General features: G+C 39.0%; 1 protein-coding gene across 1 annotated transcript in view; it reads left to right on the forward strand.

The window, feature by feature from the left end:
* Window positions 1-1,931: 1,931 nt before the first annotated feature.
* Window positions 1,932-22,916, forward strand: part of WDR44 (WD repeat domain 44) — a 103,080-nt gene continuing 82,095 nt past the window's right edge. Inside the window, exon 1 of the mRNA XM_010365538.2 lies at window positions 1,932-2,508. Within this exon, the coding sequence (XP_010363840.1) occupies window positions 2,432-2,508 (77 nt within the window). The 5' untranslated portion in view covers window positions 1,932-2,431. The remainder of the gene's footprint in view (window positions 2,509-22,916) is intronic.

Genomic DNA, 22,916 nt, shown 5'->3' on the forward strand with positions numbered 1-22,916 from the left:
TTGTCCTTAGCATCTAGAACACCGCATGACACCAAATTGTGTATGTTTACTGAACTGAGTGACTGGTTTTCATACACGGAATTTTTTGTGTGTGTGTGAGACAGGGTGTGGCTCTGCTGCCCAGTCTGGAGTGCAGTGGTGTTCTCAGCTCACTGCAGCCTCAACCTCCTGGGCTCAAGCGATTCTCCCACCTCAGCCTCCACAGTAGTTGGGACCACAGGCACATGCCAGCACACCCAGCTAAATTTTGAAGTTTTTGTAGAGACGGGGTTTCACCATGTTGCCCAGGCTGGTCTGAAACTCTTGAGCTCAAGAAATCTGCCTGCCTTGGCCTCCCAAAGTGCAGGGATTACGAGCGTGAGCCACGGCGCCTGGAACTAACACCTCTATCATATAGAGAAAACTAACTTTTTTTTTGGAAGCCATAAATAAATTCACTATCAGATAACTAGGAAGGGAATACATTCAGGTAGTTACATCTTTCCATAAATATATCTTTCCCTACCTTATATCTTGCATATTTCCATAATCCAAAAAGAAAACAAAAAAACCTATCTTAGCAAAACGTTTTTAAAAGTTAGTACTTTGAGTTACATTTTTATATCTAGGAAGTTAAATAACATGTTTAAGACACATAAAACCTAATAATTTTTAGGTTTGACAAGTCATACCCTCACAAGGATCCACAAATCCCTTGTCTCCAATTCTGAAGCCCCAAAAGCTCTGGAAACCAAGTTTCTGGGGTTTTATAAGTAATTTATTTGACAGTCAAATAAGTCTATCCTAAACTTATTTGGCAGAAGCGTCTGACTCAAACTGAATGAGGTTATTTACTTGTATTTATTTATCCCGTACGAACAATCATGTATCTTGCTGCAAAAATATTAATATATTTGATCATGCAGTGTTTTCCCTAAACTCCCTGGGGTATTATAGAATATACAGTATATGACATTTGGTTTTTACCGAAGTCCACCAGACCACAGCAGACCTTGCCCTGATTGCTTGACAAAGTCTAGAGCCCCTTTCCAGCCTCTCTGAGGCCATACCCTTGGCTCCAATCCAGCCTTTTCTTGAGTAGTAATTGAGGCTGCTCGAACAGCTCAAAATGCCTATCATGACGTCAGCTGGAGAAACAAATATGCTGTGTGATCATATTGAAAGTCAATGTTATCACCTTGATGGTCAATGACCCGTGGTTTAAGAACATTTCGGTTTTTTAAAAAGTACCTTTCTATTTTTATCACCGGACGCTGGGCAGTTGAGGATCAGAATTAAGCCATTAGCTCGTAGGCTTGCAATGATATCTGCTCAATAAATATTTACCATTTAGCTGACGCACATCTTAGGCAGTAAGAACTTCTCTCACATTGTGTCGGCAGCGACAGACATGTGCGGAGAAAAAGTAACCGGAGGCCTTATACTGGCTCAGCTCCAGCAATAAATCCATCATTACTCCATGGAATTGGCACACTCCCCGGGTATATCTCAAGGACCCCACCCTCTGGCAGGCAGGATCGTATCTAGGGATCTCAATTAAAGATCTCGTAGTCAATAAGGGCGAGTTATTCTAGTAACGCCAGAGGTGGTGGACCTGCCGACGCCCTAGGGTGGGACATTCCGGGCTTGGATAGTAAGACATCGTAAATATACGCCAAAATGTCCACACCAACGTTTCCCGAGAGCATTTCTTTACAAGAAGAAGACCGACCCAAAATCATTCCTTTCAAAATTCGTCTCTTTGGAACTGAATTAGGGAGTAAGGCGTTCTGACTGACCCCACCTACGTCGGGCGCGCGCTCTCAAAGCCCGGGCACCAAGCTGCTAGACTCCTCCCTTCGGGAGGCTCAACCCCTCCCTTCTCGGCTACTTCCGGTCCTCACCGAACGCCCTCAACGCGCTTGCGCCGTTTTGATAGGCTTCCCGGGCAGAAGTAATCAGAGCGCTGCCTCTCTGGAACCGCCCCCGCCACCTCTTCGCCCCGCCCACGTGTTACCGCCCCTCCCGAAATCTCGCGAGGGTAGGTGCGCGTCGGTATTTTGCGGGCAACTAGCTCTTCCAGCTGCTGTAAATTGCTGCTGCGGGAGAAACTGGAGCCGCTGTCGCCGGCGCGCCCTTCCTCCCCCACTGCGAAGAGCCACCGCCTCTTTTGCGCTCCTTATACACCTATCACTGGGAGCGGTGGCAGCAACAGTCCGTGGACCCACCGCCGCCTCTTCAGGCGGCCGCTTTGCCGGTCATTCCCGAAGCCCGGCAACTGAGGGCAGCCACCTTTCCTTAACAGTCTCCTCTCTTCAGATCGTCTGCTCCCTCAGCCTCGCCCGGGACCCACTTCCCCAGTCTCGCCCGGGTGGAGGTCGACGAGGAGGAGACAAGAGTCACCCTTCCTCCAGGCGGCGCCGGCCCCCTCACCCGCGGGTGTGTCCTATAAATGGCGTCGGAAAGCGACACCGAGGAATTCTATGATGCCCCTGAAGATGTGCACCTAGGGGGCGGCTACCCCGTGGGGTAAGTAACTGCAGCTGTGGCCAGGAAGCCGGGCATCCCAGGCCCCCGCATCTCCTGTGCCTTCCCCCTACACCCCTCCCAGGTCCCGCTGTGTCCGCCACCGCTGTTCCTCTCCGTCTCACTGGAGCGCTTCAGAACCCAGACCTGGGGCTTCTTATGGTGGGGTGACGCGGAGAAGGGGGAGTCACCCACCTCGGGCAGCCTCCCGGCCGTTTCCCTACTGAACGGTCCCAGGGTCTCTCTCGGAGCCCGTTTCTCTTCTGATCCAGCTTGCTGTGAGGGGCAACAGCTTACGTGCCTGAGAGTCGGAGATTTGTATCTGTGGGGTTCTGAGCTTACCTTTCAAACATCGGTTTTGGCCTCGGGGACCGTAGATTAAAGGAGCAGTAACAGGAGAAATGTAACTTGTAGGTTTTTATTCTCCCGTTTACCGCTAACTTACCTATTCACTTCAGAGGTGGCTGTAACTCTCCCCTATTTGCCGTCCTCTTTTTCTTGCACACAGCGAAAATGAGCCGGGGGGAAGGTTGGGTATTTGCTTAAGAAAGTCCTCTAGCGAATGTACTCTAGATCAACAGTGTTTTATTAAAATAACACCTTGTCATGAGTTAAAGGAAATCGAATACACGGTCCCTATTAGGAAGAATGCGGTCTAAAAGGATGGCCAGACAGAAGAAATGTGCACAACTGACTGCAGAGGGACAAACAAGTGCTGAGTAATCTGGTGATTGGAAGGAGAGCCCCAGCTTTGTGTTCTTTATCTAATTCTGCACTATGTTTTAGTGGTGATTAATATGGGTGATTCTGAATAGGAAGTACAGTAGTTGGAATGCTCTCTTGACTAGGACTTGTATTTACTTACCCACTTCTCCACTTTTCAAAGTTGGAGTAGTGCTTTAAAGCGATTTCGCCGAACTCCCCTATGAATGTACGTGGAAGTAGAGGCAGTGAAATATATTTTCATGCTGTAAGAGCTTGAGGATTGGTAAAATTTGTATGTTAGTATAAAGGACTAATATGGTTCCAGAAGTTCACTGCCTTCAATTCTCATACTTACTCCGTGGGAGAAATACCCACTGTGATGCAAGTATAGTTAGCCATGCATGCTAGAAGTCATTCTAAAAACTAATGTGTGTTTATACACAATATACACCAAAAAGTTACAGTAATAAAATCAGAAAGCAATGTACTTTGGTAGATTTCAGATATGTGTCTTTCCAACAACCTTCATGTCACTGTTGTGGGATTTTGGGGTGGCAATGGCCAATCTTGAGATGGCACCGAATCTCCTTCAAGTTCAATATCTGAGACAAGTTTAGAGCTAAGTGTAGATGATAGGAAATACATTTGGGTTTTGAAATGTATTGGATTTCCGTGAAATTTAATTTTTTTTGTGTGTGGTTTTCCCTTCACAGTAATGAACTGACAATTCAGATTAAATGAGAGACCAAGTCCTTTGGTACTTTTGTGTGTGTGTATTGGGGTGGGGGAGGGAAATCATCAGTTTATGAGATGATCAGTTTAGAACTACTCTGTGGATATTGTTTCTTTCCATTGAGTAAGTTTAATTTCAAAGGACGCAAGTTATATCAGGACCTGTGTAAACTGTCTAGTCCAGTACCTGGGCACAGAGAAAGCATTCAAAGTGTTCGTGCTCGTCTCCTTCCTTTCTTGGCATTGGCATATTTGTTAACTTTACACAGAGCTTACTTTGGGAGATATATAGAACTTGGAGCTATTTTACTTATCTAAACCGGATGAGTCATTTTGACAGAATTGATAGAGTCACTTCTTCCCTCATGAGATAATATAGCTTCTCAAGCACTTTGATCCTCTGATATTAGGTGAAGACTAAAAAAGTTTCTTGGAACTCAGCTTTCTAATTTTAACTTTAACCTGCCCAATTACTAAGTGTGTTGAGCTCTATGGATAAAACTACAGGGTCAGTTTGTGGATTTCAGGGCTCCTTTCTGTATTAGAGGATTGGAAAGAGAATAGACTAATCTGGAGAATTGCATCTGAAAAGAACTGGCAGCACTGAGAGGGTAGAAAAAGGTTAGCATCATTTACATTTTCCTCTATCCTTTGTTAATGGTTGTATCATTTGCATAAGACACTATGAGGAGATATGGGTGGGCAATTTATAACCTGGAAATGTAGTGAGAAATCTTGATTTGTGGAGACAGATTGCGTTACTAGATACTGGTCATCAGAAATATGTTCTGTTCCTTGATATGATCTGGAGTGGCAAACTATACAATTTCTAAGGTTAATAGACGGAATTTGGGCACTTCAGAAATGTTCCTTGCTGTTGTGTGTTTGGGAGTACACAGACTATGTCAACAAATTGTAGTAAACTGAATAGGCAGTGGAGACTTATCTCGTGTTTTGTTAATTAGCACATTCCTAATACACAGGCTGTTTCCTAAAATTAATTTATGTCTTGCATTTTCCTTCCAATGATGTCTTCGGCTTTATTAATCTACTCTTTGAAAGCAAATTTAATAAGAATCAGCCCAGTTTTTTTAGAGACTTTTAATTCCAATATAGCCTACTTTTCCACAGTGGCAGATCATCTTCACTTGCCCAGCTTTGCAATATATACCATATTTATAATGCTTTTTTATTGATATTTTAGGTCAGGGTTTCTTTATTATTTTCTTTTTTCTTTCTCTTTCTTTTTTTTTTTTTTTTTTTCTTTTTCAAGACAGGGTCTCACTCTGTTGCCCAGGATGGAGAGGTGGCAAGATCATGGCTCACTGCTGCCTCAAACTCCTAAGCTCAAGTTATCTTCCCACAGGTGCATACCACCCTGCTCAGCTAAAGGCTTTTTTAGAGATGGGGTCTTGCTATGTTGCCCAGGCTGGTCTCAAACTCCTGGCTTCAAGCAGTCCTCCCACCTCAGCCTTCCACGGTGCTGGGATTACTATCAGGCATGAGCCATCTCACCAGGGGCAGGTTTTCTCATTTTTATCTTCATTTTTACCTTCATTTTTATGTATGAGGAACTTTTTTTTTTTTTTCTGAGACCGAGTCTCACTCTGTCACCCAGGCTGGAGTGCAGTGGCGTGATCTCTGCTCACTGCAACCTTCACTTCCTGGGTTCAAGAGATTCTCCTGCCTCAGCCTCCTGAGTAGCTGGGATTACAGGTGTGTGCCACCACGCCCAGCTAATTTTTAGTAGAGACAGGGTTTCACCATGTTGTTCAGGCTGGTCTTAAACTCCTGACTTCATGATCTGCCCACCTCAGCCTCCCACAGTACTGGGATTACAGACGTGAGCTGCGCCTGGCCTAGGAACCTTAGACTCAGAGACGGTTAAGTGAATTGTCCTAGGAGAGAGCTTTTAAGTGGCAGAACTGGGATTTGAAACCAGCTCTTCTTTTTTTTTTTTTTTTTCTGTGGAGGGCAGTGAGAGCAGGGACAGAGAGGTGGAGAGAGATCCTCCCCTGGTAGATTCTGGAGTAAAATGCTTTAGGACCAAGTTGCTGAATTTAACTGATACATCTTTAAAACCAGCAGCCCAAACTTTTTTGTTCTCTTGGCAAGAAATTCCACTTTCTTTCAGCAAAGTGTGTTTTCGTTTTGTCATAGGAATTTTGCAAGATCATACTCTATTGCAGCTAGAAGGGACATCTATCTAGTTAAACTCCTTCGTGTAAAATGTTGTGAAAACTGAAACCTAGAGAGAGAAAGGAACTTGTAAAAGCTGCCACAGCAAATTAATGGTGGAGCTAGGTCTAGAACCTGATCAGTTTGACTGTCTGGCGTTCTTTCTGCTACCAGGCTGTCTTTTGATAGAGCAGGAAAGAGAGGAGGAACTGTGTGGTATACTAGAAAAGAGCCCTGGACTGTGAGTCATTTATTTCCTCGTCTTTAAACTGAGGGGATTACACTCTTGAGAACCCTTCCAACTCTAAATGTCTTTATATTGAGGTTTAATAGTGTGCTTGTATTGATAAGCTTTTATTCTTGGTAAATCTTTCCGTGATTTTTTTTAACCTTTTAGTTTAACTTAATGGTGTTTGGTACATAGTTCGAGACCCATAAATTTGAAATTAAGTATTCACTGGGTAAATTATATATGAGATGAATGCCCCTGCTAGCTCATGTGGTTTATACTTACACATACTAGAGGCTGGCACTGAGAACATGTTGTAAAAATAAATGTAACATTTTCAGCACTCTTTTTTTTTTTAGTGGCAGCCAAAATATTTTTGAGGCCTTGGAAGAAGGATAGAATCATAACATTTTTAGAGTAGGAAGGGACTGGAGATCATTTTAGCCCAGCCTTCCCTTTTAACTGAAAGTGAAATTTAGATCTGAGAGGGGAAGTGACACATTGCTAATAAGGGCAGACTTGGAACTAGCGCCCAGGTCTCTTGATACCTCACTTATACCATGCTACCATGTCTGTGGATGGAGGGGAAGTATTGCTGGGTATTCCTGCCAGAGGTTTCTGGCACTTACCCTATTAACTGGGCTCTTAAGATGATTTACTTGACTGTTTCTTCATACCTTGCCTATCAGAGGCCTTGAACTGTTGTAGAATCCTAAGTTTTGCCCACTAGTTTTCTCCAAGCCAGGGTGAAAAACAATGGCAAAATAGCTTGTCTAAGAACAGTGATTATTTGTATTATTTTATTCTTAGGCGTTTAGTTAGTATTAACTGCAGTCTATCACATTCAGGTTGGAATAATGATAAAATGTTAAGTCATGGGAACTGAGACCAAACTGTCCAGAATAATTGTTAGGTCTGAAAAGCAAAAAGGTGTGTAGCTGCCTTTGTTGAAAACTCAGCTTCTCACTTTACTTAGGTGTCAGAAACATTTCTCTCTGAATTGAAAATTGATACAAATTTTAATTTAAAAAATATCTGTGCAATATTTATTATTTTAGGAAAATTTCCTTAAAAATGGCTGTTTGTTGAGGAGTTGACATTTGATCACAAATTTGATTACTGAAGGTTTTGTGAAGTGATAGAAATATATTTACCAATGCTGTTTTATCACACTCATGTAACATCATATTGAAGTGAGAAAAAAATAAACCCTCTACATATTAATTAGTAAATTCAAGTTCTAAGTTTAGTGACATACGGCCAGGCACCATTTTTCACGCCTGTAATCTCAGCACTTTGGGAGGCTGAAGTAGATGGATCACCTTAGGTTAGGAGTTCGAGACCAGCCTGGCCAACGTGGTCAAACCCCATCTCTACTAAAAAGACAAAAATTAGCTGAGCATGGTAGCACACACCCAGCTACTTGGGAGGCTGATTCAGGAGAATCGCTTGAACCCGGGAGGCGGAGGTTGCAGTGAGCCGTGGTTGTGCCGCTGCACTCCAGCCTGGGCAACAGAGCAAGACTCCGTCTCAAAAAAATAAATAAATAAATAAATAAATAAACAAGTTATATTTAGTGACTTCCAACTGTCAATTGATAGCTCATGGGGGTAGGATAGTCCATAGTGGCATGGCAATTTGGGGGCTCAAGTCATAGTGGCATGGCAATTTGGGGGCTCACGTATGAACTCCTGTAAATTGAAAACTTTATTCTCTTCTTGTGATAATCTACTTCATAAGACAGGACAGATAAAATTTGTTTTCTTTTTTTGCTTTTTGAGACAGGGTCTCACTCTGTCACCCAGGCTAGAGTGCAATGGTGCAATCTCAGCTTACTGCAGCCTCAACCTCCCCAGGCTCAGGTGATCCTCCCACCTCAACCTCCCAAGTAGCTGGGACCACAGATGTGCACCACCACGCCTGGCTAATTTATATATATATATATATATATATATATTTTTTTTTTTTTTTTTTTTTTTAAGAGATGGGGTTTCACCATGTTGCCCAGGCTAGTCTCGAACTCCTGGGCTCAACTGATTGACCCAGCCTCGACCTCCCAAAGTGCTGAGATTACAGGTATGCACCACTGCACCTGGCCTTTGATTTTAAAAAATATTAAAAACCTAAATAGTTTTAGGATGTGAAGTACAGTGGTGGTCTTAAACAGAAAATAATTTCTAATTACTGGTATTTTAGACTTACTGTATAACCTTTACATTACCAAACACATGTGTTTGTACTCTTCAGTTCATTGTTAAGACTTTGACAAAATCAGGTGAATTTGCCAGGGAAGCACCTTTAAGAGGCTGTTTGTTTCTTCCTCATACTCTGCAATTTTGGTAGTTACTTCCTGGGGTAGTATTAGAGGTGAAGGAAGGGAGTATAAAGAGATCATGCAGGTTGTGGTGATGGAGGTGGAGGAGGTAAAGGTAGCCCCAGCAGTAGGTATAGAGACCAAGTTACAGTGCTGCTTCCTGGGGCATGGATAACTGAGATACGACAAATCCCATCATTTTGATAAACATGTTCACAGCATGAATTAAATAACCCCTTCTCTAAGAGATTAATAACCTATAAGAAATACCTCAAATCAAAGTTAAAGTAACAAAAATTGTAGGTACTTTATGATGTCCTACTGATACTTAGCTTGAATTGATAAATAACCTATGTTTCTCATTTCTATCCATAGGCTAGTATCTACAAACTTTCACAAGGTCTGTTCCCCTCTCACTGTTGGATATTATTCAGCTAACCAGCTACTCTTCAGAGTGAAACTCTTTCTATTCTCTTATTTCAAACTCAGCAGTCTTTGTGTTAGTCTGTCATCTCATGATTCAAAACCGAGGAAAAAGCACCTACAACATAATGTGGGCCTCATACCTGATGGCAACCCCAGTGTTTTTCCTCAGTCAGTATACAAATTTATCTTGGTTACTATAGCAACCAGTCTATCAGTTATTCTTCTAGCTCTTTTGCCTTCTCTCAGATACTAGGATTACCATATAATCAGGTTCTGCCAGAGCACTTCAGGTCTTAGAGTTCTATTACCAGCGGCAACTGTCTGGCAGTTCACAATTTGGCATTCCATCAGAGTCAGTTGTTTTTTAAGTCCACAAAACCTTTTTGTCTCCAAACCTTTTTAAACATTTTCAACATATACAGTTTAACAAAAACATGTTTAGGCAGCAATTTCCTCATACTAATTTTCTCAATCCAGTGTTAGTCATTGCCCTGAAGATTGAATGCATTGTATCACTGCATCCAGTAGCCATCCCTTTATAATAACAGGTAGAATTGATTTCCAGATCGAGGGTGACCATTTACGAAATATATTTGCAAATGTGATTTTAGACTCAGTATCATCACAAACTAGCTAAAATGACTTAAAAGCATCTTGATCATTAGCAGCTACCAAATAACCCAGCTTTTAACAAAAATGATTTCTGTAGGTTGTAGAAAGAATGTTTAGCCTTTAGATTAATTCATTTTAATTTGAGAAAGCTGTTTAGAAAACTAATAGGAAGTGTTATCTTGCTTTTGTAGCCCTTGAATAAACAGGAAGAGAACAGTAAAGACTGAATAGTTGTATGGGTCTTTATTTTTTAAAAGCCATATGTCTTTCATTTTTTAAATGTTTATTTGACATACTTTTTTAACTCTTAAAAGCCTCAGAATTGATGTAACTAAAATAGTTTTAAATTATAAATATGTTTACCTGTTCTGCTCAAAATAAGGATTGGCCAGGTACAGAAGCTCATGGCTGTAATCCCAGTGCCATGAAAGGCTGAGGTGGAGGGATCACTTGAAGCCAGGAGTTTGAGACCAGCCTGGGCAATGTAGCAAGACCTCATCTCTACAAAGTTTTTAAAAGTTGTAGTAGGGCATGATGGTGCATGGCTGTAGTCCTAGCTGTTTGGGAGATTGAGGCAGGAGGATTGCTTGAGCCCGAGAGGTCAAGGTTGCAGTGAGCTACGATCACGCTACTGTACTCTGGCCTGGGCAACAGAGCCAGACTGTCTCTTTAAAATAAAAGCAAAAACAATAAAACTATAAATTATGATAATGCTTCAAGGAAATCTTTAATTGTACAAATAGACTTTAGAGCGGTTTCACTTTCTCCAGAGTCCTGATCTTTAAACTTTTTCAAAGGAGGAGTCAGTTTTTCAAAAACTCTGAGGATGAAATATAAGATTTTTTGAAACTTCTAAGGGAAAACTTGAATGGTTTTTTTTTTTAATTATTATACTTTAAGTTCTGGGGTACATGTGCAGAACGTGCAGTTTTGTTACATAGGTATACATTGAATGGTATTTTCTAATAGGTATCCTATATAGAACAAGCCAAAGCTGTAACAAGCTATCTATATCTGTATAAAACCTACTTGGCCGCTACTAATTGTAATAGACTATTCCAGTACAAAACTCATTGAATCGTGGGCATTCTTATGAACCACAAATCAAACTTTCTAGAGAACCTATAAATAGTATGTAGCGCTATATGCAAACTCACTGTCTCAGAAGCAAGCATCCTGATTACTAAGCAAGCTCAAGAGAAGAGGTGGGAGTATTCTTTCTGACATTGTTCTTGAACTGGTAAGAATAGCTGTGGATGAACTTAATATCCACAGTCCTCTTAATTCTGTGCCTGAAAGTATTCATCGAAATTGGAAGACTGAGGGAATCATCTTTCTGGTTATTAGCAGTGCTGTTAACAATTGAATTTTTTTTAAAATCTGTCTTTTAAAATATATTACCTATCCATGCCAAACTAAAATGGCAGGTGGATTGAACATTTCACTCAGCCCCAACTCTACCCCTTTCACTGCCAGCTTTTTCTTTCCTGGCTTACTCATTGTCATTAGTACAGAAATTTCCTAGTATAACTACTTCTTGTCCCTTAAAACTGAGAAGGGCAGTGATGGAAGAAATATAAAGGGTGGGAAACTTTTGGAAGGAGTAAGGGAAAACTGGTTACATTGGATATGGGTGGACAAGTTGATAAAGATTGTTTAGTGTTACAGGTGGGGCTTAGTCTTTGGATTAGTGAAAGATAGGTGAGCAAAATGAACAGGTAGCTTGATAAAACTAGTAGCTTTGTGAGTGAAAGCAAGTAGGTTTGTCTGTATTTTGCAATCGGTATTTTATCTTTATTAGCTTGGCTTAAGGGTTAAGGTTAATGATTGAGATCAGTTCTTTTTCCTTTAAGTGCACGTTACTGTGCCTATTATGTCCCAGATCATAGCCCTTAGCTGTTGACTTTTAACCTTTGCCTTATTTCCCAGCATAGTCCACAGTTATGTGTACTAGCGCACACAAGGTTTAGTTGGGGTGGTGAGTAAGCATGCTCTGCAGTATCTACTGCTCTTCACAACTTCTTCTGCTTTTGAACTTCCTGGTTCTCTCCAATCTACAGTCACCCCTAACCACACACAGGTACCAGTTCCTATAAGAGGAGGTAGGTAAGGGAGCTGAGGCAAGGAGAGTGCTTTGGATGTATAGGATCTTCATAACTTGGGGACATCCTATACCCAGTAAATATTAAATGTAAACAAGTGAAACCTTGGGAAGTGTTGCCAGTTATCCTGCATTCCTATCAGTTCCTTGTTACCAACTTTTTTTCAGGAATGAATGTGTTCACAGTAAGAAAGAAATATTATAGTGCTGCATGTTACATCCAAAGAACGATAACGCCATAATGCTAACTAACGGTGGGCATTTGTTTTCAAAGTTCTTTTAAAAAGTTACTGTTTCAAACAATAAAAAGCAGTATTTTTATGCCCTTCATTTTAAGCTTTGACATAATTGATTACGGTATGGTAGCCAGGTCAGAAAATGACTTTGCTTCTGAAAGAGCTGGAATCCCAGGCACTGTTCACTGCATTTCAAAGGGTTATGTTCTTTGTTCCTAAGGGAAACCCCCTCAGGATGTGAGCCATTGCTGATTTGGGTTTCTGTGCCATGTCAAAAAGTCCTAATCCCAGATTTTTTTTTTTAAACTATAATTGTTTTATAGATTGTTGTCAGTTGCTTAGTTAGGCCACAGTACTGTATTGTGTTTTGTTTTTATTTTAGTATAACTGATTCATTTTTTGGCCACAAGCCTCTAACTAGAAACACAAATGTTTCTTTTTCCCTTTCCCCTCAAATGTGTTTTGTAGTAGTCACAAAGAGTGTAGTTATTAACATTTTCTACCTAATCAAGCCTCTATTGGCTTTCAAACTAATGGGAAAAATGTATTCCTAATAGCTGGGTAATTACAAAAAAATTAAATGATTAGTAATTACTATTTAAGATATAAATAAGATTGAATAATTTTTAATAATAAATAGTAAAGGTCTTAAACTTGACCTACATAGTGTGTTCTGTAGGTAAGCATTCTAGATAATTGAAGATTTTTGTAGAATATATATATCAAGTAATTGATATATATTTCTTTTTTTTTTTTTTTTTTTTTTTTTTTTTGAGACAGAGTCTCGCTCTGTTGCCAGGCTGGAGGAGTGCAGTGGCACTCCGCCTCCCGGATTCAAGTGATTCTCCTGCCTCAGCCTCCCGAGTAGCTGGTGTGCCACCATGCCCAGCTAATTTTTGTATTTTTAGTAGAGACGGTGTTTCACCATGTTGGCCGGGATGACCTCGTGATCCTCCCTCCTCGGCCTCCCAAAGTGCTGGGATTACAGGCATGAGCCACTGCACCTGGCCTGATATATATTTCATTAGAAAAAGAATATAGAAGTAGAAATTCAAGTATATAAAGCATAGAAATTAAATTTAGAAAATAAAGTACTTAATAGCAAATTTTACTGAAATATATTTGAGTTTCTGTTATTCATGGTATTGCAGGAAAACATGAATAATTAAAAGCTACCAGTTACACGACAGTCTCAGTTCTGTCATTAGTTTACAACTTTCTTTCCCATCAAAACTTTTATCAAAGATAATAACAGTAGATTTTCTTTAATTTTAAAAAATAAATAGTTTGGTTTGAGTTTTGTTCCTCTGCTCATTTTTGGTGATGAGCAGTGAACTCAGAAGAAGAAAAACAAGAAATCTTGAAGTCTGTGTAATCAGTTCACTAACAGAATTTATCAATTTAAATTTTTAAAAAGGGGGGCTCATGACAGGTGCTTTAGAATGCTAATTTTTATTTAGAGGTTACTGGCATTTACTTTTTAAAATAAGTACCCCACCAGGTGTGGTGGCTCATGCGTGTAATCCCAGCTACCCAGGAGGCTGAGGCAGGAAGACTCCTTGAGGCCAGATACTTGAGACCACACTGGCCAACATAGTGAGACCCTGTCTCTAACATTTTTTTTTTTTTAACTTAACCAGGCATGGTGGTATTTGCCTGTAGTCCCAGCTAGGTGGGCGTAGAGGGGGGTTACTTGAGCCCAAGAATTCAAGGCTATAGTGAGCCATAATCGTGCCACTGCATTCCAGCCTGGGCAACAGAGTGAGACCCTGACTCTTAAAACACACACAGCCAGGCACGGTGGCTCATGCCTGTAATCCCAGCACTTTGGGAGGCCAAGGCGGGCAGATCATGAGGTCAGGAGATCAAGACCATTGTAGCCAACATGGTGAAACCTAAAAATACAAAAAATTAGCTGGGCATGGGGGTGAACACCTGTAGTCAGAAACTAGCTAAAATGACTTAAAAGTATCTTAATCATCAGCAGCTACCAAATAAGCAAGCTTTTAACAACAATGATGTCTATAGGTTATAGAAAGAATGGACTTTAGATTAATTCATTTTAATTTGAGAAAGCTGTTCAGAAAACTAATAGGAAGTGTTATCTTGCTTTTGTAGCCTTTGAATAAACAGGAAGAGAACAGTAAAGACTGAGTAGTTGTATGGGTCTTTATTTTTTAAAAGCCATATGTCTTTCTTTTTTTATATTTATTTGACGTACTTTTTTAACTCTTAAAAACCTCAGAATTCGTATAACTAAAATAGTTTTAAATTATAAATATGTTTACCTGTTTTGCTCAAAATAAGGATTGGCCAGGTACAGAAGCTCATGGCTGTAATCCCAGTGCCATGAGAGGCTGAGGTGGAGGGATCACTTGAAGCCAGGAGTTTGAGACCAGCCTGGGCAATGTAGCAAGACCTCATCTCTACAAAAAGTTTTTAAAAATTAGCTGGGCATAATGGTGCATGCCTGTAGTCCTAGCTATTTGGGAGGCTGAGGCAGGGGAATCGCTTGAACCCGGGAGGTGGAGATTGCAGTGAGCCGCGATCACGCCACTGCACTCCAGCCTGGCTGCAGAGCAAGACTCCATCTAAAACAAACAAGCAAAAAAGAAAAAACCACCACACCACACAGATTAGTACTCCATTTAATGTTTTAGTAACTTACAAAATCATATTAATATGGCCATTCATGGTGTATCATGCCTGTAATCCCAGCACTTTGGGAGACCGAGGCAGGTGGATCACTTGAGGTCAGGAATTCCAGATCAGCCTGGCCAACATGGTGAAATTCTGTCTCTACTAAAAATACAAAAAGCTGGGGATGGTGGCACAGAGGAGCTCCTCCAGCTATTCGGTAGACTGATGCAGGAGAATCCCTTGAACCCGGGAGACAGAGGTTGCAGTGAGCCAAGATCACACCACTGCACTCCAGCCTGTGAGACAGAGTGAGACTCCGTCTCAAAACAAAACAAAAAAAATCTTAGCACTTTAACTTGATAAAGCTTCTATAATACAGCCTGTAGCCCAACATCTTGTTTACTTTTTCAAAAGTAACAGTGATCTAGCATGATTGAATTAGATATTGATTTTTCTAGGCAGGCATAAATTTAGTTATCTGTTTCTGTCTCGATTTTACTGGAAATTACTTTAAGTCATTAATAGATTTATTCTAACCTACTTTAACAAATTGGGACATTGTGATATAACTGCCTTACCTTGGTGTTATTGTTTTAATGTAGGTATTTATTGAATGGTTGTGAATGTGCAGAATAGAATGTTTTTAGTTTGGAATTCTTGAGTAGGCCCAGGAAAATGGTTTTCTCTTTATGTCAGTAAATACATTATCAAGCTGTTCCTTTAGGAATATGGCATAAATCTGCCCTACATATATCATTTTTGAAAAATCAGGTTGTCATTTTAGATAAGATATAGTTGTGAAAAGGTCCACTTGAAGTTTTGTAATTACCTTGTATGTGAACAGATGTATATTTCACAACAGAGTTTCCTTTGATTTCATTAAAGATCATTTACAAATATTGCCACAAAACCTTTCAAAAAACATAGGGCCATTGTGCCAAATTTTCTATCTATTTCTATTAATATCATTGATAAAATAATTATTAGTTAATTTTAGATATATTCTACGCTTTCATAGTATTTAAAATTTAAATGTCCTTTCAAAAGGTAATAAAAGTAACAATTCACATCTTGAAGATTCAGTTAATTTTCTATTAGATAATTGTCATAACTATATTCTCAGCTTTTTGTGAATGTTGTCAATAAACCAGTATTGCTTTGTATCCAAGGAAATTCGAGTGATTTCTATTTTCTACTGCCTAGTTACATGACATTTTGGGATGTACTAGGAAAATCAGACTAATTTATGATTGCCTAGCACTTATTTTTTTACTGCTGTTTTTAGACTTTTCAGGTTTAGTTGGGATTATCACTTTTGGTAATAGTCAACTTAAAATATTAGTAGTCAACTTAAAATAGGACTGTGAGAATGAGAGTGGTACTGTTACAAATGATTTGGGTTTGAAAAGCCAGCAGATGATTTTTCTCTTAGATGCCATTTCTTCAGTTTGAGTAGTACTGTCTTTAGGTTGAAGGTGCTTATATACATTTCAACTCCAGCGTACAGTATTAAATACCAAAATTTAAAAGCTGTGCACTTAGAGCAAGATTTAAGAACAAAGCAGAACAGTCTCTTGTTCTCTAAACTTGAAGTGTTTTTAATTTTTCGTTCAACCTAGGGTTAGTTTTGTTTTTATTTTTGTTTTTTGCTTCATTTTTTGTTGTCATTATTTTTCTGCCTGGCCTCAGTGGGCCCAAGAAAGAGTTCTTGTTAAATGTTTTCTGAGCACCAGATACCCGATTCCCTGTTTAGACTTAGCACTTCAGTGTTGATCTTAGTTTGCTGTCAAATCTTACTGTTTCAACTTGCTGGGCTTTAGAAATCAAAACTCTTTAATTAGTTGCTTACTTTAATGACTGGCTAAGTCCTTATCTATGCTCATACCCTGTTCACCTCAAGGACCTTAGAATCCTAGCACCTTCTTTGTACAGGCAAGCTATTCTTTGCTCTGCTTGATTCAGTTCCTTGGTGCACTGCTTAAGCTCATCTTACTTTTGTGTTTCCCTTATAACAAAGGATAGAGGGGGGTAAAAACAAAATCAAGCTCTAGGGTAATTTCCTGGTGAACCTTTTGTAGTCACTTTCATGTAAGAAAAGTGTTTCCCAAGCAACCAGCTTTATTCTAGCTGACTCACTTTATACTCCCTCCTTCCATGTCATTGCTCCTTTTTACCTCTTTAGGAGTCTGTTAGGAATTTTGCAACCTGACAAAAAGGCTTCTGCAGAGCCAACCACCTTTTTTTCCTCAGGGCCTGAAAAAAAAAGTGAGTCTCCTTACTGACAGGAAAAGAAAAAGAGACCTTGTTAGTCAATTTTTTTCTGTATGTTCAGTTGTTCTGGTATATTCTTTTCATTGAGTATAATGAAAAGTCTGAAAATAATGGTTAAGTGTGAGATTGCTCTCATATTTCCTTTTTGTACTTTAGGAGGTCGTTCTTTGAGTTCCTGGTTGTTTAGTTGAATATGAAGCAGGTGGCAAATGTAGGTTTAGTCTACACACTGATTCCTTCCTATTCGCAGAATGGTTTGTGTGTTTGTTTTTAGATAATCTTCAGGTAGGGAATAGAAAAACACCAAGCCCAAGAGGCAGAAGAATCTGTCTATAGCTGATGAGTGAGAAACTAACTGTAGGATGGTTTATGGTCTCTGGCTCTTTGAAACCACAGAAATTTAAAGTTATTTTTAAAAAGCCAACTTGGCTGGGCACAATGGCTCATGCATGTAATCCCGAGTCAGGCAGGGAGGCCAAGGCAAACAGATTTCTTGAGCCCAAGAGTTCAAGAACAGCCTGGGCAATGTGGCGAAACCCTGTCTCTTCAAAAAAAGAAATAATAATAAAAATAAGCCATATGTGGTGGTGCACACCTGTAGTCCCAGCTACTCTGGAGGCTGAGGTGGGAGGATCACTTGAGCCTGAGAGGTGAAGGTTGCAATGACCTGAGATCATGCCACACTGCACTACAGTCTGGGCAACAGAGACCTTGTCTCAAAAAAAAAAAAAAAAAAAAAAAAAAAACTACGCCTAAGCACTTACACCATTATTTTGAGTCCGGGTTACTTTAAGGCCATACCACATGAGGGCTGAAGATCTGAGTTTAGAATTGGAAAAGGTGTTCCTATAATTGCCTGGAGAAAAACCAGTAATTGCCCGGAGAAAAACCACTTGCAGAAGCTATGAAAAACCAAGTTAGATTCCTACTATAGTCGGCCATGTCAGTAGCTGTTTTCAAAATATGAGTTTTGCAGTAAGCCAGGCAAGACAGTGCAAGTAGCTTTGTTTGGGGAATCTAATCTATATGGGTTCTTAATACATACTTGTATTGATTGCCATTCAAATCTAGGAGCTATTAGTGCTTCGGTTGTGGGAAAATTGTGAGATTATGCATTGACAGAATTGAGAAGCAAATTCTACTTCATGTTACAGAAGACTCATCAGATTTTAGATTGATATAGAAATAATATAACTGAAATATTTCTACTACCCTTTTTGTAAAGTGAGGAGACTGTTCTAAAGTGACTTTGTATATGTAATAACAATCCCTTTTTAATGACAAAATAATTTTAATTGATATTTATCTAGAAAGTTGGCTGTTGATGGTTATTTGACATATACAGATTGACCTCATTTTGAACATGTTGACTGAGAACAGTTTCAGTGATTATAAGTCAATTCACGTATCTAGAGATTTTGTCAATGTGTTACAGTAGCCATCTTGGTTTTGGGGGGCAATCTAAGCCAAACATAATGAAGCTGTTTATACACCTTCCTGCTTTTTGCTGAGCATTTTTGATAAATGTACATAATACCATACATACAGTATTTGCATTTAAGCCTATTCAGTGCATGCACAGTCTGGAAGAGCTCTGACTGAATAGACACGTGCAAATTTTTTCCCCATTCAGTGAACACTATTAAAAAATCAGATGAATATTTATACAATGGCATTAGCCATGCAATTCTTCCTGCTTTGTCCCTTTATCACACACTAACAGAATGTAGGATTAATTATCCACCTAATTCACTTGGGGGTGGGGTAGAGTTGCTGGATAAAGTACAAGACACTCAGTTCAATTCCAGTTTCAGATAAACATACGAAAAATGTGTTCATTGTTTATCTGAAATTGGAATTGAACTGGGCATCCTATATTTTTAATTGCTAAATCTGGCAACCCTAGGTGGGGAAGAGGGAGGAGACTAGTAGATATAGGCACAGTTGTGAGATTTAAATACACCATGCGATGACAAGAGTAACCTTTACTGTCATGGGAATACTAAGGTTTTTTTTTTTTGGTGCAATGGTGTTTATTTTAGTGTCCAACACTTTTTTTTTTTTTTTTGAAAATGCATCAGTGCTCAAAGCTCAAAAATAATAAAATGTGGCTCACACCTATAATCCCAGCACTTTCGGAGGCAGAGAGGCAGGCAGATCACCTGAAGTCAGGAGTTCAAGACCAGTCTGGTCAACATGGCGAAACCCCATCTCCACTAAAAAATACAAAAGTTAGCCGGGCGTGGTGGCAGGCACCTGCAATCCCAGCTGTTTGGGAGGCTGAGGCGTGAGAATCGCTTGAACCCGGGAGGTGGAGGTTGCAGTGAGCCAAGATCACGCCATTGTACTCCAGCCTAGGCAATAAGAGTGAAACTCCATCTCAAAAAAAAAGGGAAAAAAGAAAAAAATAGAAAAATGTAACAATATATTGTTTAGGGATGCATGCATGTATGATGAAACTATTTTTGAAAACAAAAAATTAAGGGAACAATAAGTGAAATCTGGGGTGGTGGTTACCTCTAAGGGAGCAGCAGTCAGATGGAATAAAGCACATAGTAGCTGCACTGGTATTAATGCTAATTCTCAGTTAATGTGGTGAGTGACAAGATGTATTTTTTTATGCTTCATAATTACATGTACACATTGCACATATCAAATACAGAATAACATTTTAAAAGATAAGTTAAAACAGAGACTTCAATAAGAAAATTAGCCTATGTGCAACATTTAACTGTATATACTTTCTGAGATAAATCCAAAATCCAAAAAGTAAGGTCAAAAGGCATTCTGAAATTTTACCAGTTGGCTAAAGATCATATCGAGCAATTAATAGATTCTAGAATGATTACTTGTCTGCTGTAATACATCTAACATAATTAAACTCTTTGGTTTGTGAAAATTTCATTTTTTATTATTTGATATCTACAGTGGTGAATCTTCAGTTTTTGTCTTTACTTGGAAAGATTACTGATTGTTCAGATATATTATACACCAAATTAAAGGAAAGAAAAACACCAGCTAGAGCATGCATTAAGTGATTAATTCAAATGAGCTAGGCATAAACTTTAGGATTCCTAGAACAAAAAATCAGAAATCTGGTTTTTTTTTTATTAATTTTTAAAAGTTAGATTTCTAACTCCTCCTTTGTAAAAATTATTACAGCAGTCTACAATATCCATCAGTAAGCAGAAAAATTCATCTTTAGCAAGTGCCAGTTGAGAGCAATAAGCTGGTTAGTGTTTAGTGTAAATTTATTTAGTGTTTTAAAGAACTTCTATAGTCTTACATAATTTTGTCTTGTAGAAATAGCTGGAGGGTCTATTCCAGAAAGCCTATCCAAATATGTCCTCTTCCCCCACTTACATACACACTTAGGTGCCCCTCCTCTGTATTTCAAGGTTATCATGTGCTTGTGTCTCTCATTGCAATTGTTACCTTATATTGAAATTATCTGTTATATTTTCCTCAGCTTATCAGATTATGACCTTTCTGTGGGCAAGGGCTGGATCTTTCTCACCCTTTATGTTTCAGTGCCCGAAAGTGCCTGGCACATGGTAGATAACCAATAAGGATTTGTTGACTGAATGAAGGGACCTAAAGGCTCAACTAATACAACTCCTTCATTTTACAGGTGTGGAAACTGAGGTTTAAAGAGATTGTGACTTTAGAAATAGAAACAAGACCACAGAGATTGTCTGTTCCAGCCTTCTGCAATATCCCTATTGAGACATCATTGAGTTTCTGTTTTAATACTTTATCAAGGAGGCAGCTCTTTGCTTTTTGTAAACTCAAGTTGGTACTGAGATTGTTAGGTTGAACAAAAGCCTATCTCTTTGTAATTTCTACCCTTAGTCCTAGTTCTGCTGCATGATGCTTCAAACATTTGAAAACAACTACTTTTCTTCCTTATCTTCTTCTGGTTAGCCATCCTTAGTTCTTTATATCATTCCACTCAGTTTCTAGAACATTCACCAAATTGATTTCTCTTTTGAATATGTTCTATTTCATCAGTGGTCCTTTTAAAATGACTCTCAAAAAGTATATGATGTTCCTAAGTGTGCTTTTATCAGTAAGAAGTAGAATAGAATTTACCATTCCCCTTGCTCTGGACATGATAGTTTTGATAATTCAGCCTAAAAACATAGTAGTTTTGGCAGCCATATCACAGTCTTTGTCTGAGCAATCAACCAAAATACCTAAGTGTTTTCACATGATTTGCTGTTAAGCCATGTGTCTCCCATCATGCATTTTACATTTATCCCTACTACATTTCATACTGTTAAGATTTGACCCATTGTTCTAGCCCATTGAAATATTTTGGTTGCCGGTTGCAGTGGCTCATACCTGTAATCCCAGCACTTTGGGAGGCTGAGGCAGAAGGACTGCTTGAGCCTGGGAGGTCGAGGCTGCAGTGAACCATGATCGTGCCACTGCACTCCAGCCTGGGCAGCAGAGCAAGACCCTGTCTCCAAAAAAAAAAAAAAAAAGGAAGTATTTTGGGGTCCTGTCAGCCAGTATATTACCTGTCTCTCCCAACTTTGTGTTATCTGTAAATTTAGTAGATATGCCGTCAGTGTCCTCATCCAAGACATTAGTAAGAACATCAGGTAGGGTAGAAAATTTAGTGCTTAAAACCAGATTTTTGTGTATATACAATATTCCCTTTTATTCTAGGCTGGTAACCCTATCGGAAAAGGAAATTAGGTTAATCTTGCATGATTGGCTTCCGTGAATGCTTGCTGACTCTTAATGAGTATCTTTTCCCCTTGCATAGGGCCCTTAAACAATTAAACAGTGCTTAAGAAATTTGTTTGGAATTGACATCAAATCAATCTGTCTGTAGTTGGTGGCATCTAGGCATCTACCTGCTTTACAGAGTTGACTATTAGTGTTTTCTTTATATCATCCCCTTCCATTCCCCTGATTCTTCAAAGATTTTAGATGGAAATTGAGCTCTGTAAATTCTCAGATACACTCGGACATAATTTGGGAGAGTAGAATGGAAGTCACCTATAATATTAATAGTTAGGTACTTTTATTTCCTTGAATGCTTTGGGATTCAGTTTCCTCATTCTACAATTTGTTTTTCCCTTTCTGGTTTGACTATCAGTAATCTTAATAGAATAAAAAAGTTGAGATAGCCTTTTACATTATAATAATGTATACTTATCCATATATAAGTAGACCTGCACTTTATATTTGTTGTGCTTGTTCTGAGTATAAATTAAAGAAAATCTTTGTCTCCAGTATTTTTTTAAATCTTAGCACATTCTGAGTGCCAGCCTTTCTGATAATGTTCTTACAGGTTTTTGCAATTTTTCTTGGATATGTGCCCATTCCATCCTTCCAATCTCTCCTGCATGTTTTAAAAAAATATATTTCTTCTGACATGTCACCATGGAGATGTAATCAGCAAAATTCAGACATGGGAATTCTACAGGATGAGCAACCTACTTTCTTTAACACATGAATTGCAAGAAATAAGAGAGATTGAAGGGGAACCTGCTGATTTATTGAAAGAGACATATCAACTGATTGTAATATACAGATCTTATTTGATTGACATAAACCAAATGTAAAAAAATTTGGGCAATCTGGGAAGTCTGAATGTTATATAACAGTGTGTTATATATAATATGTAATCTCTTAATATAATATATTGTATATAATAAGGAATTGTTAAATTTTATAATAGTGTTGTGGTTATGTTTTAAAAAGAAATCTTTGTCCTTTTTAGATGCATACTGAAATATTTATGGTTAAAAATGAAATGGTTTCTGGGATTTGCTTCAAAATAATCTGGCTGAGGGGTGGAAGAGGAGTACTGATATTGATCATTGTTGAACATGATCAACGTGTTGTACATTTGGGTTTATAATATTATTCTCTCAATTTTGTATATATTTGAAATAGCCATACATAAATGTTGGAAAAACTCCCCCTAAATATTTATTGTCACATAGATTT

The sequence above is a fragment of the Rhinopithecus roxellana genome, chromosome 7 (assembly GCF_007565055.1).
Source record: "Rhinopithecus roxellana isolate Shanxi Qingling chromosome 7, ASM756505v1, whole genome shotgun sequence".
NCBI classification, from domain to species: Eukaryota; Metazoa; Chordata; class Mammalia; order Primates; family Cercopithecidae; genus Rhinopithecus; species Rhinopithecus roxellana.